Consider the following 17,279-nt stretch of genomic DNA (forward strand, 5'->3'; position numbering starts at 1 on the left):
GGATGGGGGAGCCAAGTGCCTGTGCAACCAATCGGAGTGCTGGAGCTCAGCAGCACCAAGATAACGAGGCCCGCACTGTGGCTTGTTTCTGGAGCAGCAGCCACATGCACACGATTCCAGGGTTCTGCTTGTGGTACTGCTGGAGCCCCAGCACCCACTTGGCTGCCAAGCACCCAAGCAAAAGCAGCAGCACTGGACTCCAGAAGCACTATAGGAAGAAAACGAACACCACAGCTTGTTCCTGTGGGAGTAGCTTCTTGCTGGGCTTCTTCCTGTTGGGTCCCCATCCACATTGACTAGCGTGGGCATCATGCTTGCTGGATGCAGCATGCGGGCGTCCGTGGGTCTGATGCAGCCAGGGCGTGGGTCTGATGGGGCTGGTCTCATGCCACTGATCTGGCCTGTGGGTTCAGATGAGTTTGACACCTGTAGATGTTATCTCATTGGGTAGCTGTATGAAGATGTAGAGCAGGCAAAGGGAAGTAGTGACTTGCTGTCTCCTGTGAAAATCCCTAAAACTCTCTGTATTCGGAGACCACCACAGCTGGCCCTTTGGAGCATCCCAAGGATGCACAATGCCCTGAAGGAGTTGAGGAGCAAGGAACAGGCTAATGCATCCTCAAGGATTGAATGCTGTGGACAGTCTCCACTGCCCCGGGCTGCTGATGGAATTATTATACATCTTTGAGGCAGAACTCCTTCTCAGGCTCGCAACCTGAGCCCATGGGTAACAAAGGCAGTTTGTTCTCAATTGCCACTTACGACAGGATTGCAACTCCATTCATTACTCATCTGTCTGAGAAATTAATCACACCAGGAGATCCCCTGAAATCATTTCACTACTCACGTGAATAGCTGTTCACCATGAGTTTCATCTGGCCTTAAAAGCAATGCATCAAAAAGCAAGCATTCTTAATCTTTACAAGCAAATATCTGTTTGTCTTTTACAGGATACTCTTGCAGGCTTATTTCACAAAGCATGTCTCTCATCTTGGTGAATGAAGATTCTTTGGATGTAAGTCACCTTTTTAATTTTTTCATTGTGATGCTAGGTATAAGCAAGTACTCCTAACTGTTTGAGCTGTATTCACTTCATCTTTTTGTTAGACTTCTGGAGCAAGTAAACACAGAGCTCATTTTAAAAAGCAGTCAGTCTTCAAGTTTCAAAGCTAAAAAGGTATAGGGTATACTGATCTCTATTTCTGTAGTTTTGAACGTGGAGCTGCAGACCTATTTTACCAAATGGTCAAAACTTCAAAATATTTATCATTGGCTTATTTCTCCTGTTTTTACTGTGATTCTCACCAGATTATAAAGAATATGGCTTGGATTTAAATAAAATGTATTCCATTAGGATTTAGCTTCCTTGGGAAAATGTTTTGTTATTCACTTAAAGCAGCATCTATATTTTAGCTGTTTTGTGTGACCTTTAAAATATTTGGAATTTGTCTGGGAAAATGAACAGAAGTAAATTCATAGTGCAACTTGTATCATATTTTATAGTGTAAACAAAATTAGAGGAGAATTGTTGTTTATGTATTTCAGTAGCTGGGCCATGTTATCAAATACACTCCTCTCTTTCAGTGTCGTGTTTTCCCCCCCCCCCCCCCCCCCCCCCCAAGTACCTAAACAGCTAAGTCGGTTATGTGTTGAAATTATCCATAGAGGTCAACTCGTCCCACTAATTCATTTTGGAGTGGTGATGCCTGTGTTTTCTTTCCATTCCAAAACTGACTCCCTGGTCATTTCGACATCAGTATCAGTGCTTGATTTGCTAAATAGCTCCTCAGAGAATCTCCAGAAGGAGTCTGTCAGGGGAGGTCTACATTACCCTAATGAGGACTGGGTCTCAAATGTACCTGTACTTATATTGATTTGCAACTTTAGGAATGGGTAACCCATGCCTGACTGCATGACATGTATGAACTATGTATCTTTCTGTGAGTACCACAATAGTGATATGATTTCTGAAGGGTTAGAGTTAAGTGAAGAGGGAGACTGCTGTGGCAAAATAGCAATAACTGAAGTGCTTAGAAAATAAACTAAGAACTATATCATGATTATCTTCTATTATCACCAGGGTCACTACAGAGCATACTGGTCAGACTCTTTTATTTTTAAGATACAGATATAGCATCCTGGGATCAAAATCTCTTACATAATATCTGAGTGGGAGAGGATCAAGTTCCTGGCAGAGGAAAGGGTGCAACTTGTCAGAACTCTGCTGTTGCATTCATTGTCAGTGTTTAATTGTGCTTTCCCATTGTATTTCTTACAGAAGTTCCAGCATTAAACATCATGGCTAGGGACAGAAATTCCACCTCATCCAGTATAAGTTATTCAAAACCAGTTCAAATCTGTAATGCAACAGAAGTTCGCTGCAAATAAACCACTTTCAAAATGTCTGAAACCAGTTTAAGATAAACCTGGATGGATGTAGTATTAGACTTAACTGATTTAGGTTAAAATGGCTTATTGAACTTCTGTCCCAGATCCCCTCCAGACTCAAGTTAACTCACAGTCCCCTAGCATCCCAGGATGCTTTGCACCTACACTACAACATTTTCCCTCCCCTCCCCCCCCCCCCCCCCGGCCACCACCACCTTGCAGGGTGGGTGGGCTAGCCTCGGCCCAAGCTATCTGCTCCCGCCAAGCAGGGAGGCATGCTCTAGTACAGGGGTGGGCAATTATTTTGGGCGGAGGGCCGCTTACCCAGTTTTGGCAGGCTGTTGAGGGCCACATTGGTAGCCCTGCCCTGTGACAGGTGCCCCATCCCTTGACAGGTGCTCCGCCCCTGGTTATCATCTTGGGTCCAGTGTCCCAAAGTCTTGGGACCTATGTCCCAGGGCCAGCACTGGTGGGGCCCAGAGCAGGGCACAGGGTGGCAGGGGTCTTTGGAGCTGGGCTGGGCTGCATCAGCAGGGAGAGGGGGGAGCTGGCTTGGCTCCATAGAGCTCCAGCCAGCTGGGACCCCACACTCCTGCCGCCGTGTTCTGGGCCCCGCCAGCACTGGCCCCGAGACACTGGTGCAAGTCCTGTGCTCCCGCTGGCTCCCCACCTGCTCACACCCAGTGCCCCCCAACCCCACGGTACAGGCGGAGGGCAGTGCACAGCCCTGACCCTCCTGCTCGCCAGCAGGGAAGAAGCTGGTGCTGAGCGTGGGGAAAAGTGGCCCCTCACCTGCCCCATGGCCCGTGCTCCCTGCTCCAGCTGCTTGCAGCCCATGCAGGGCTGTCTGGAGCAGTCACAGGCAGCCCCAGGCAGGCTGCAGGTGGCTGCAGTGTGGGGCACGGGTGATGCAGCAGGTGAGGGGCCACTTTTTCCTGTACTCAGCACCAGCTTGTAACCTGCCCTGCTGCCAGCCTGGCAGTGGGGCCAGGTTACAAGGTGGTGCTGAGCACAGTGGGGTGGGGAAAGCAGCCCCTCCCTGCTCACTCCTGGTGCCTCACACTGCAGCCACCCGCAGCCCACCTGGGACTGCCTGTGCCTGTACCGGACAGCCCTGTGCGGGCTGCGAGCGCCTGCAGCAGGGAGCACTGGTCATGGGGCAGGTGAGGGGCCGCTTTTCTCCGCAGTTTAGACTAACCTGCAAAGATTGAACTGATTCAGCCTCAGGCTTTTTTTGACTGTCTGTACTTAGCCCATGTGTTTTTATCATTTAACAAGCATGCACTTTTTTCTGGTGCATAGATTCATAGATTTAAGGGTCAGAAGGGGCCTCAGTGGGCCATCTAATCTGACCCCCTGCCCTTGGCAGGCAAGAAAAGGGTCATTAAACCTGGGGTCAGGTTTTATAAGAGTATATGTTTGAAAAGTTTTTTCTTGTTTTAGTTTTTCAAATCCTTGAAATAGTAGTCCACAGTGGTGACATGCAAGGGGTGCACAGGGGTGCATGTGCAACCCCTGAGAGTGTTGGTGTACCCCTGACAGTAGCATTCCTGGGCAGGGCAGGGGCAGGCAAGAGCGCTGGTGCCCCCCCTGAGAGCACCAGCCAGGGAGTGGGGGCACCAGGAGAAGTGGTCCCCCTTCAGCCAATCCCGCTGACCTGGTAGTGCCAGCAGAAGTGCCAGTAGTGGGGTGGCAGGACCCCTCTGCCCCCCCGGTCTGTAGGAACAGCCACAGGGACACCTCCCCCCACCCCCTCAGTCGCTGACTGTCTGCTGAGGGGGCAGGTGCCCCCTCTGACTCGGGAGGTACCAGTCTCCCATGATAGTCTAATTTCAGTCTAGGAATAAAAACTTCAATAGTCTTATTACTTTTAACATTTTAGAATAATTCTTTGTCAGACATCTTTGAAAACAGTGAGAGCTGTAAAATTGTTCAAGGGAGGAACAGGTAAAATCACTGACTGTAGAAAGAAGGAGATAGTTAGCGGTGTTATTCTGTAGTTAAGCAGAAAATATGGCAGGGTGATATCTTAGGGTGTCTTTACATATGTTCTGGGGTGGAGGTATGGGGGCACTTTTGATTAGAGCGGCTCTTGGGGAAAACGTAACCAAAATGATAGTTAAAGCCCTCTGCTTTAGGTCTTCCAGCAACTTCATCACCAGCAGTAGTGAAACATGGTTTCTGTTCTTCTTCTAAAAGAAGGCAAAGATCAATTGGTGATCTTGTTGTGAATAACGTAAGACTTGAATTAAAGTTGCAGCCACCTTTTCACACTGTTGTTGGTGTAACACAAAATGAGAAATTTTAAAGTAGGTTTTGAAACTCTCTACCTTGGAAATATTCCTTAAGATGGATGTGAACTCCTTGTTCCACTAGTTAAAGTGGAAAGAGAAAATGAAAAAGCAGAACCAAAAGAATCAACAATAATAAAGGATGGTAAATCAAACAACAGACATGACCAAATAATTGCTATAAGCATCTCTACAGGGAGCAGTGTATTCCTACTTAGTGATATTTATTCTGTCTGAAAAGAAGAAAATTCAGGCTAGTTATACTCATTTCCTAGACCAGCAGCTACAATGTATTGGCTCTTAATGATCCACCAGAGAGTTAATGCAGCCATAAGAAACAAAAATGGAACAAAGTATTAGCAATAAGTAACTTATTCCTACAGTTAAATAGAACAATATGTAAAAATTTTAAAAGTAAGCCGAGACTTGCCCCTGGTCTTATTCCATAAAATATCATCTTTAGGGGTACATTGGTCACCTTAGAAAATTTACGAATCTGTCCCACGTGAAAGATGTTGGAAGTGAGGAAAGAGCCACCCTTATGCATGATTTTGAGCCTCCCCTATTATCTGAATCCTCTAGGATGGTGGTAAAGCTGGAATTTAAAAGATTTTGGATATTAATATGGAAACCTGTACACTGGGCCAAAACCCCCGCAAATGGAGGCTATCACTGTAGCAAAGAAGATGGCTATTTAAACCTTTTCTGATTACAAGACTTCTAATGTATTAGGAACTTTATATATCCACCTACTCGTGCCCCAGACATGAAGGCTGGTATAAGGGACTTCCATGGGTAGATGTAGGATTTTGAAAAGGTGCTGTAGAGGGTAAGGTGCTTCAACAAATATTTTTCAGTTTAAAAGTATCTAGAAGCTTTACTGATAAGCTAGAGGTCCAGGACTATATTACTCAGTATAAGATTGAAGCAAAAACAAATATAACTTTGGAATGTGCATTAATTTGATATATCACATATTATTTTTGTAAAGCACAAAAATAGGCAGAAATAGTCAAAATGTTGTTTCATTAGTCTTCTAGTCATTAGAATTAAATGTCTATCTGTTTCAGATTCATAAAACAAAATCAAGCCTTCTTGACTATTTTGGCAGTTGTCTGAGTTAATATTTTTAGCTAGAGTTAAAAACAGTCTACAGGGCTCTGATACAGGAGCTACATCACCAGGAGCAGCTAGTAACAGAATTGCAGAAGAAAGGCTGCCTTGATGTTCTTTTAATCAAGTTCATTAAAAAGGAGTGAGGGTTGTTAACACCTGTGGAATGAAAAATTTAGAAGGAATCAAGTAGATGATAATGAGCCACGCAGTCAATTGACTCCCTCACTGCTGCTTGAATAGAGATGCTGCTACCACTGCCAGACAGTAGGTTTAAACTCTGGGTGGAGCAGGAAACAAAGGGGGAGTGGGGGTGCTGGGGACTTCCAGACCAGGTGACTAAGGAACAGATAACATACAATAGAGGGCAGCCCCCTTAAAACTGAGTCCAGTGGGACAGCTTCCTAGAGCTGTAGCTCTAACAATGAAAACGTGGGTCTGCATATGCTGCAACAGGAGGGAGAGGAACAAAACAACTTTAGATCAGTATAGTATTGATGTTTCCTGTAGCCCACATAGTTACTTGAAATGTAAGAATGAACTTTGGAAAAACTATGCTATCTTGCCTCAACCCTATAAAAGAAGGTATAGGAATCTTGACCCTTGATATAGAGTGTGAGGGTAACAGTGGTTTGGATAGGGATTTGTTCTTGCAAAGTGCTGAATGGTCTCTAGTCCTAATGATCTGGCGGTTTATTAAATCAAAAGAGCAGGTAAACATTTTGCTAAATTCAGGGATAGGCAGTTTAAGCCTCAAAAACATCACCTGTTGCTTGAAAAGGTTAATTATAGCAATGGAACATTTATGCAGAGGATTGATAGTGGGAAGGCTGCTTATCTTTTGATTTTTATCCCGTTCTGCCAGCACACACACGTGTAAGTCAAAAAATATTACGACAGAGGCTACTATAACTTAGCTAGTGTGCTTTTCATTCTTCTAGTTTTACTTCTGTAAAATAATTCTTTATCATTTATAAGTTTTAGCCAGAATGATTAACCTCTGGTAACTTCAGATAAACCAGACTTAAAACAACGAACTAAATCTCACTCATAAATGTCTTTGGTCCATATTTTAGGAATGGGGTTGTAGCTGGTCTGAGTGATTTCAGTTTTGGAAGGGGATAGTTGTTTCAAGCATTCCCTGTGGCTAGTGAATATTTTTTTTTTCAGTCTCCATTCATTAGTATTCTCAGAATATTTCCACATGAAGCGCAAGCTTTACTTTGTGAACAGACCAGAAAATGTATCTATCCTGTGTTGACACTAAAAAAAAAAAATAAAATAAAGTGTTCCAAAGTAAGTATCTTTTGCTTAATGAGCGGGCATTTTCTACCAACAACTTTGAATGATTTAGCTAAAACACTATACAAATTTAACATGTCAGTATATTTCTCCTTTTCGTCTTGTATGTACAAAAATGATTTGCATGAAATCAACACTGCATGTTCTGTTTTCTACTATTGCCCTTAAATATCAAATATAATAAACAACTGGTTCATATTCAGTGGATTTTATGTATGACAGATTTTTGATGGTTATAAAATTCAGCTATGCAGGAATACAAAGAGAAAAATTGATACAGCGGCAGCAGAAGTCTTTAGTAAACACCAGAACTAATGGGAGCCCTGGAAACATTAAAAGTATATAGTGATATAAACTGAGAAAGAACCATGGCTTGTCAGACAACCCAAGAGCTTGTTGATTTAGAACTGGTCTCCTGAGTGCAGAAAATTGGTGATTACATGGTGTGTCATGAATGTATGCTATGAGAAATGTCTAATATTGAGGGTAATTTTGATGCTTGAGGTCAGATAGCAAGCTTCTCCACCATAACAAGGTAGCAAGTTTACTATTGCAGAGCTACTGAAGTGGTTTGTCAGAGAAGCTATCATTACATGAAAGACATAAGTGAGCTGAAATTCTTTGTTAGTAAGGCTCATGTAGTTCAGCTGCTAAATTATTTAAGGAACTTTTTGGTGATCTGGTTATATCTTTTAGGAAAGGACTAATCAGATGCCTCTAATGCAAAAACTTATATGCACCTTTGACTAGTAATGATTATCATCATGTCCTTGACTGAAAATAAATCGCATTGTTTTCTTCTTGATTGGCTAACAGTTTATCCCTAATAAATCACGTACTTTTCTTAGAATCATAGAAAAGTAGAATTGGAAGGGACTTGCAGAGGTCATCTAATCCAACCCCCTGCTTGAAACAGGATCATCCCTTTCCAAACCATCCCATACAAGTTCTAATCTATTCCTAAAACTATGCAAGCCTACCCTGTTGCATGACTACAAGGCATATTGTCCCAAAATACCAAGAATGCCCTACCTGCCACAGGTAAAGCAGGGGAACTAGGGCTATCGGTGTCTTGCCACTGCAAGCATTCTTAGAATATACTTGAGATCCAAGGAAGAGGATCATGACCCCTGCTAAGAGGAAGGCTAGCAGTTTATCGCTAGTTTTCTTCTAAATGTAGAGTTTCTTAATAATAGCATAAGAGTAATGTAGCTGTGATGATCCAGAAATTGTGTGAAAGGCAAGGACTTTTTAGGGTGACATCTTTTTATTGGACCAACTCATAGGCCACGTCCAGATGTGTGTGAAAGTTTGGTTCCCTGGGGACAACTAGTGGCAGTGCACCTTGTGATGCTGCTAGTTATCCCGGGGGAACACCTGTGCCTCGCATGCTCTGGCATGTGGCAAGTTATCCTGGGTGGGGTAGGGAAGGCAGGGGCAGCACTGGGCTGGCCCCAGCAGCCTTACTTGGAGTCGTGGACGCCTCCTGGGGCTGCAGCAGCAGTGATCCTGCTGTGTGGAGCTTGGCCAGCAGTGGAGTGTGGCTCTGGCCAGCCAGGCTCCAGCTTTGGGCAGCGCATGCTGCTGCTGCATGTGCCACTCCGCCTTTTTTTTCATGGGGTTTTTCACCCCTGGATATCTAGCAGTCAAAAAAGCCCTCCATGCTGCTCCCTTGCAGCATGGAGAACAATGGAACATGTGGTATGTAGCACCACAGCATCTGTGGCACTACATATTGCACAGCCACAGTCATCTGAATGCAGCCATAATTGGATAGAGTTAGACAAGCTTTCACATGCAAAACATTCTTCATCAAGACAAGTCACACCAACTGCTGAAGCTTCCTTAGCCTGATGAAGGGTTTTTGAACTTGAAAGCTTGCTTAATAACTATTCTCCAACCATTTGGGTTGGTCTAATAAAAGATATCAAATTCACCCAAGGCACCTTGTCTGCCTATGTCCTTAGACCAACACGGCTACAACCCAAACCCCTTCATCAAGACTTGCATTTGAAAGCTTGTTTAAAGGCCTTGTTGCAGATTAATTTTGAGCAGCTTTTGGAGCTCTTAACCCCTGGAATGCCTGCACGTTAACACCTTTAAGTGGCTTAAAGCATTTATGTGGCTCAAAGTTATGCCACTCCAAAGAAGGATTATTTCCTGATCCACATAATCCACTTTCTGTCCATTTAAGGTGTGGCTACTCCCCACAGATGTGCCAGTCAAATTGAAGGTGTGACTACAAGGTAGCACTAAGCCAATCAACATTTATGCAGCTTGCAGTGTAATGTGTAACAAGGCCCTAACTCTATCCCAACAATGTAGTTGGTCCAATAAAAGTAATCATCCTAAGAAATCCTTGCCTGTCATGGGGTTTTAATAGAAATATATATTGTTTATAGTTTTATATATTGTAGTGATTGCAAAGTAGTTAGATGTTTTTGTGCCACATGGCGCATTGAAATATATCAATACATGATTTATTTTAAATTTGAAATTCTATTAATTTGAGTTATATTTCATATATTCTACGTCTGAAATCATTAATGCTAACATGAATTCTTATAAGATCCAAGTCAAGCTTAGAGCTTTTAAAAATTGATACGCTTTCCCCTTGTGTGACTCTTCTGTTTCACTCCTCAGCATACAGCAGCAGGTGAGATGTGATTGAACTACTGTCTTGACTTGTTTTTGAGTGCTAATTTTTTTTTTAAACATGCAGTTGAGGGAAAATCAATCATTTCTTTCTTTCCCATTCTGAGTTGCTCTCTGAAGAGAGTAATCCCTTGCTTGATTCTGCTGAATTCCAGAAACTTACCTTACTAATCTGAAAATGTTTTATACCTTATAGATTTAAGACCAGATACACTTTTTTTTTTTTTTCTCTCTCTCTCTCTCTCTTTCTCCCTTCATTGACACTTCAAGTCCACTGTTGGACTTTCTCTCCCTATTTTTCAAATATTATTTTTTCAAGCAAAAATATTTCAGGCACTAGAATCGCTTGGAGACTTCCTTTAGTTTACATTTCTTTCTTTTAAATATGTTGGCAACTCATTAAAATAGTATCTTAATAAAATACTCTTAATCTTAATGTACTAGTCAGATCCTGGGCCTGGAACTTTAAAAAAAATATTTCCTTGTAAACACTGAACTGTGTGGGAGAAGGGGGGAAAGATAAACAAAAGTATATCAGATGACCCAAGTAAAGGCCCTGAAAGAACCTCTCCCCACTGCCCCACGATAAGGTGATTGACTAAGAAATACAACATAGTTTTTCACTAGTGTTAAAAGGGGCAAAAAGGGATGCTGGAAATCACATCCATCAGTTCTTATATCAGACATAAAGGCATTCAGGGGCCTGTTCCTTGAGCTCATGAATCGGACATAATTCTCTTGATTGGAGGTTACATATTAATTTGAAGTTATGTTTAAAAGCCGAGTTACAGGAAAGGGAAAAATGATTGGTTAAAAGAACAAATTTGAAGAACCAAATCCTGCAGTCATCACTAACAAGTGTAGCCCTTTCTCATGCAGATGATTGCATTAATATCACGTGAGTAAGGATCACTCACCTACATAAAACTCTTGTAAAATCAGGACAGTATTCCAGTACTTGTTAGTAATTACTGTACATGTATTGATTTTACTTAGAAATCTCATTCCTGAAACATTGTATATGAAATCACCCTCCTCTGTACAAAGTCAGCATGTCATCATAATTCTTATGTTTGAGGTTAGTTGCTTATAAGCAAGACGTATGCTGAAGGGCAAAATATCTTACATTTTTCTCAAGGTTATCTGCAACTAAAGGTCATTTTGTTTTTGTCTTATAATATGCACTTCCCATGATAAAATAAGGGAGCTTATTCAGCCTGGCAACTAGAAAAATAAATTAAATAGAAGAAGATTTTTTGACTTTGCTGTAATGAGTGAATAATGTATGGAGAAAGGGGGTTGCTTGTGTCTCATTCCATTTTTGGGGGAAAGTGGATAATGGATTTCCAAAAACAGAGGTTTCATCAAAATTAACTCTCTCTGCCATGTGCTGCTTTCTAATTGTATAACAAATGCATGGAATGTGGAAAGACCTTTAGGCTGGACAGAGTAGAACTAAGAGCCTAATTTACATGCTGCTTTTGGGACTGGTGGTACAGGATGCCTATGTTGATTGATTTTTTTTTTTCTAATTATTATTATTATTATTATTGATAAGTGAGCCTTCTAAAACTTGTTTGTTTTTCAGATTGGCTCTCAGTTGTATTCAGTTTTGGCATTGTATCTATGAATGATCTCATGGCAGGCAGTACATTTCTGTAATACAGTATTAAGGCCTTGGCTTAGAGACACCTACCCGCCTATGGCTCTTGGGTCTTTTAAAACTGGGATATGTATACATTACATTTGCTCCTAGTCATGTGTCCTACTGGAAATTACTTCTTGGTTCTATGGAGCAACATAGAGTAAGGGCAAGACCCAAGAAAAGATGTTGTGGACAGCTAGAGAAGGAGGCACCTTGAGGGAGCTGGAATTGAGTTAAAGGAGGAAACCACCTTTGGCTGTGAACCTTTTGTAAAATGGTTATAAGGACTGTGGACCCCTAGGCTAGGAACAAACATTCAAAAAGCTGAGCCTGAATTGATTTAATCTTTGCTGGTTAGTCTAACCTGGCTAGGTTAAACCAGTTTGTAACTGTTAAGACGTCCCAGAAATGCAGGCACATGCCTGCAGTGGCTCAGGCTAGAAGCTGGGGGGTGCTAGAGCAGCCCTCCCTTCCCTTGTACAGTGCTGAGCTAAGGGGTTGTGGCCAGGCTTTGGCAGGATGATCTGATTAGGGAGGGGTTCTCCACCCTCCTGAGCAGCCCAGTAGACAGTTGATAACACAGTGTTTATCACTCTTAACTCAGTGTTTATCAGCCCACTAAGAAAACAAAGAAAAAGAGAGCTTTTCTTCATTGTTTCATAGTAGCTAGGGTCAGGAGGGACCTGAACAGATCATCTAGCCTGACCCCCTGCCACAGGCAGGAATGAATGCTGGGTTCACAAGACCCCAGGCAGGTGATCATCCAACCTCCTCTTGAATTTGCCCAAGGTAGGGGCGAGGACCACTTCCCTGGGAAGTTGGTTCCAGATTTTGGCCACCCTAACTGTAAAATACTGCCTTCTGATCTCTAACCTAAACCTAGGTTGGTTCAAGCTCTTCTTAAACAACTTTTTCCAAGGAAGCAACAGAGGGACTTGACCAGCTACCTGTTGATTAGTTCTAAAAAGCCCTAAGTGGGCACAGTCCTGTCTGCCTTTGTCCAGTCTGCCACAGTACAGATGTAGCCAACATGTGGTCTGCTAGCTAATGCTGAAAGGTGTCTGTCTAAGGCAGAGGGGAGTGGGGATCCTTGCTTAGCAGGGACTGGTGAGTGAAGTGGGGGAGCAGGGGGCAGCCAGGCAGACTCCTGCAGTCTCTGGCGGAGCTCCAGTCAGGGAGCAGAGAGGGGGGGCCAGCTCTGCTGTGGAGCTAGTTTCAAAAAAATTTTTGATCAATTAGCTGTGCAGTACAAAGTGCAATATTTTTATTCATGTTTACCTTCTATATTCAGACTATTTTAATACATGTATGAACTGAGATTGCCTATTGTCTAGCTTAAATGGGATTTGCTGCACTAAAGCTGCTTGTTGTAGCTATGAGTATGGGGATCCAAGTCTGTAACTATAGACTTGATTTTACAGTGTTTCCATAAACAGATTGTCCAGCATCTGTTGATTCTTGGTGGAAGCACAGCTACTGATTAAGTATGCAGGTGATTTTGTTGTGACTGTACAGAATATTTGAGAGTCAAAGTAGAGTACTTTAATTGCTTGTTCATTGCATTGGATTTTTCATTCTTTATGTTCATAGTTTCTTCATACAGTTCAGGTACTGTGTTATTGCCAACTTTTTTTTCTAGCTAGTGCAGATAGGGAGGCTTGGCTGTAAAAGAGTTAGAAGTACTGACCTAACTCTCAGAGATAATACTTAAATAATGATTGATACAGAGAATGTTATTACCAGGGATCCTGGTTTTCTCTGTTTAAAAATCTCAAATTCTCTGATAAAAATTGCAACTTGTAAAATTAAAAAACCCAAAATCCATGATGAAAATGAAACACCACTATATACATAGGTATCAACTGAACACAGTGTTTTATTGATATATTTACTCTTTTAAAGGAATTTGGAAGCCTAGTAGGGCCTCAATCACTATAATAAAATAAATTCTAAGTACTTATAAGTTTTTTGGAATTAGATTTTAGGTTTTTTATCATGGAAAATGAGAGCTTCCTTTGCTCACCAGGACACAGGTCCTCACTGCCCATCCACAGCCCCCCCCTCCACTCCTGCTGTTGCCCCTCACTCCCCACCCATAGACACCCCACCTGCCAGGGCTACAGGGCCAGGGACCCAGGTCCACAGGTTCCCCCACAGCAGCACCCAAGCCCCGGCTGCTGTCTGTAGGAGGCAGCGATTGCTGTGGCAGAGCAGAGGTCAGCTCCACCCCCACAGGTGGCATAGCCGGAGCAGAGCCTATTGTGGGGGGAAGGGGTGGGCTGTGGGCTCAGGCTCCCTGCCCTGCTGCCCTCTCCCCAGGGCCTCCATGGCCTAGTAGGTGGGACTTGGCATGGCAGGGCAGAGTGGGGCTGGGCAGGAAAGCTTGTTGCTGCAGCTGCAAGCGCCACACCACCTGGCAGCAGTGAGGGGCATAATCCTGTGCCACTGCAGCCAGGCAGGCAGGGGGCACTTCACCAGGGCAGCACAGGGCTTACAGTGGCAATGAACTTCCCTGCCTGGCCCCACTCTGCTATGCCGGGTCCTGCCTGCCAGGCCATGGAGGCCTGGGGGGCGGGGCCAGAACAAAAACAAAAACAACCACCACCCACTTCTCCCAGTGAATTAGAAGGTGTATTTTTGCAGAGTATGGTGCTTTGTTGGCCCATTCTTCTGTGAATACTATCTCTTATTAGTTTGCACTTGTGTTTGCACAAAGGAGAAAGCAACAAGGTTCCTGAATATGCTTGTTAGTTATTATCAGCACAGTAGAAATGTAGTCCTCTGGTGGGACCCTTACCTCAGTCAGGGACCAGAATGTAACCTTCCTGCCAGGTGTTTTAAAAGCAACAAGGGCCAGGTTCAAATAGCTAACCCTCTTGGAATTAGCAAATGCATCAACTATGGCCTCCACCCAGAAACCTGAGAAAACAATTTCCTCTTTGGGTCCCCTACACAGGGAATACTTCCTCTTTCACAAGCATTGCAAAGGACAAAACATTTTTTGGGGAAGCTGCAGTAAATGGGAATTAAGCACAGACTTGTTCAAATAATATGTGAAACATGTAGCTCCACCGCATCTAGGACGGTAGTCCTTTGCCTCAGTTTCCTGTGTTACCATGAACCTCTAGAGGATAAGTATCCTGAGAGATCTAACTTTCTTCTTGTTTCTGCCCTTGGTACAACCTGGTCATCATTTGTTGTCAGCAATGTGGTGAGCCCACTGTGTTGAAGTAATTTAAAAGAATAATGTAATCTATGACAGGTTAGATAAGAAACTTTTAATAGAGAGAGGGAAGTATTGGTAAATACTCAGTAATAGACAATTAATAAGGCCTCATTTAGAATATTGTGCATGGTTCTGGTCACCTTTTTTGTTGAAAGAAGAATTTTATATTTAAACCCTTCTTCTCTCCATCCTTTCTCCCCCCCACTCCGCAGCCTCTGCTCCCCTACCTAACCCGCCAACCCACTGTCCCCACTCCAGATTGGAGCATGGAGCACAACCCCAGCCCCACAGCAGCAATGCTGGCTCTGTGCTGCTGCTGTGCGGTCATTCTCCATGCCCCAGGCCAATGCAGGGATTCATAGATGTTAGGGTCGGAAGGGACCTCAATAGATCATCAAGTCTGACCTCCTGCATAGGCAGGAAAGAGTGCTGGGTCTAGATGACCCCAGCTAGATGCATATCCAACCTCCTCTTGAAGACCCCCACGGTAGGGGAGAGCACCACCTCCCTTGGGAACCCGTTCCAGACCCTGGCCACTCGAACCGTGAAGAAGTTCTTCCTAACGTCCAGTCTAAATCTGCTCTCTGCTAGCTTGTGGCCATTGTTTCTTGTAACCCCCGGGGGCGCCTTGGTGAATAAAACCTCACCAATTCCCTTCTGTGCCCCCGTGATGAACTTATAGGCAGCCACAAGGTCGCCTCTCAACCTTCTCTTGCGGAGGCTGAAAAGGTCCAGTTTCTCTAGTCTCTCCTTGTAGGGCTTGGTCTGCAAGCCCTTAACCATACAAGTGGCCCTTCTCTGGACTCTCTCCAGGTTATCCACATCCCTCTTGAAGTGTGGCGCCCAGAATTGCACGCAGTACTCCAACTGCGGTCTGACCAGCGCCCGATAGAGGGGAAGTATCACCTCCTTGGATCTATTCGTCATGCATCTGCTGATGCACGATAAAGTGCCACTGGCTTTTCTGATGGCTTCGTCACACTGCCAACTCATGTTCATCTTGGAGTCCACTAGGACTCCAAGATCCCTTTCCACTTCCATGCCACCCAGCAGGTCATTCCCTAGGCTGTAGGTGTGCTGGACATTTTTCCTCCCTAGGTGCAGCACTTTGCATTTCTCCTTGTTGAACTGCATTCTGTTGTTTTCTGCCCACTTGTCCAACCTATCCAGGTCTGCTTGCAGCTGTTCCCTGCCCTCCGGCGTGTCCACTTCTCCCCATAGCTTTGTGTCATCCGCAAACTTGGACAGAGTACACTTCACTCCCTCGTCCAGGTCGCTGATGAAGACATTGAAGAATATCGATCCAAGGACCGAGCCCTGCGGGACCCCACTGCCCACACCCTTCCAGGTCGAAACCGACCCATCCACAACGACTCTCTGGGTGCGACCCTCTAGCCAATTCGCCACCCACCGGACTGTGTAGTCATCCAAGTCACAGCCTCTTAACTTGTTCATCAGTATGGGGTGGGATACCGTATCGAAGGCCTTCCTGAAGTCTAAGTATATGACATCCACCCCTCCTCCTGTGTCCAGACATTTCGTAACCTGGTCATAAAAGGAGACTAGATTAGTCAGGCACGGTCTGCATGCTATGAACCCGTGCTGGTTTCCCCTCAGCATAATTTGTCCTGCTGGGCTCTCGCAAATGTGAGATGGGATGGAGCCTGCTGGTGCCAGAGCAGGGGTAACTGAGGAGGAAGAGGGGCAGGGGCCTGTGGCTACGGGGAGGATGGAGATGGGGTGATCTGAGGCTACTGGGGAGGATAAATGCCCCAGAGGCTACAGGGGGCCTGCCTACCCCATTTCCTGCCCCCTACTGTGTCCACAGTGCCTTTTCCCTCTATTGCCTCCCCCACTGCCTGCCCTGCTACCACCGCTTTCTCTGCTTCAGTGGTGTGGAAAAAATTAAGGTGACCCTCCAATAATCAGATTCTATATATGCAAAACTAATTTATAAATATGTAACTAATTTATACATTTTCCATTAATAGAATCTAATTATTGGGGGTAGGGGGGTCATCTTATTTTCAGGATCATCTTGGATTTGGGTAAATTTCATGCTTCAGAACCTCTGATAAGTGCCTGCAGGGTCCAGAAGGAATTCCTGCCCCTCCAGATATAGTACTATGGGTTGGTGTTCTTTTCCTTTTCCCTCCACCATCCTCTGAAGTATTGCATGTTGTCCATTTGAGGTTTTTTGGAGTGCACTGGTCTTCCTACTATTCCTGACCATCTGAGTTAATGGGCACATTTATGTATGCTCCAACATGTTCTGATTAGAAAGCATCCGAGCAGACTCGATCAATTGCCATTTTGAAACATGGGACGCTGAATACACGAGATGCTGCGGACATTTTAATTAGAGCAGCTCCTGAAAGCTGCTTTAATTTAAATGCCTGTCCCCTTCCCCCCCCGCCCCAACCCCAGAACACATTTGTAGGCACCCAATGAATTTTGCTACATTAGGATGTAATTTGCTACATTACAACTTCCTGATCCCAATTTGTACTGGCAGAGACTGTTTTTAGCCTTTCTTTGTCACGTGGGGCAGGGCTGGTACCTCTGTCTCCTGCTTTCTTGCTGTGGTGTTGTTTTAAGGACTTTTCAATCTATACTCAAGGTTTTAAGCAATGGGATGCTTTGTGGTGGTGATTTGCTG

The 17,279-nt window shown here is 44.2% G+C and overlaps 1 protein-coding gene across 4 annotated transcripts in view; it reads left to right on the forward strand.

Moving 5' to 3' along the window:
* Nucleotides 1-17,279, forward strand: part of ATP8A2 (ATPase phospholipid transporting 8A2) — a 555,201-nt gene that overhangs the window by 169,857 nt on the left and 368,065 nt on the right. For all 4 annotated transcript variants that reach the window (XM_014595931.3, XM_059720367.1, XM_059720374.1 and 1 more), the window contains one exon: nt 951-1,015. In XM_014595931.3, the coding sequence (XP_014451417.2) occupies nt 951-1,015 (65 nt within the window). The remainder of the gene's footprint in view (nt 1-950; nt 1,016-17,279) is intronic.

Source organism: Alligator mississippiensis, chromosome 1 (assembly GCF_030867095.1).
Source record: "Alligator mississippiensis isolate rAllMis1 chromosome 1, rAllMis1, whole genome shotgun sequence".
In the NCBI taxonomy this organism is placed as follows: domain Eukaryota; kingdom Metazoa; phylum Chordata; order Crocodylia; family Alligatoridae; genus Alligator; species Alligator mississippiensis.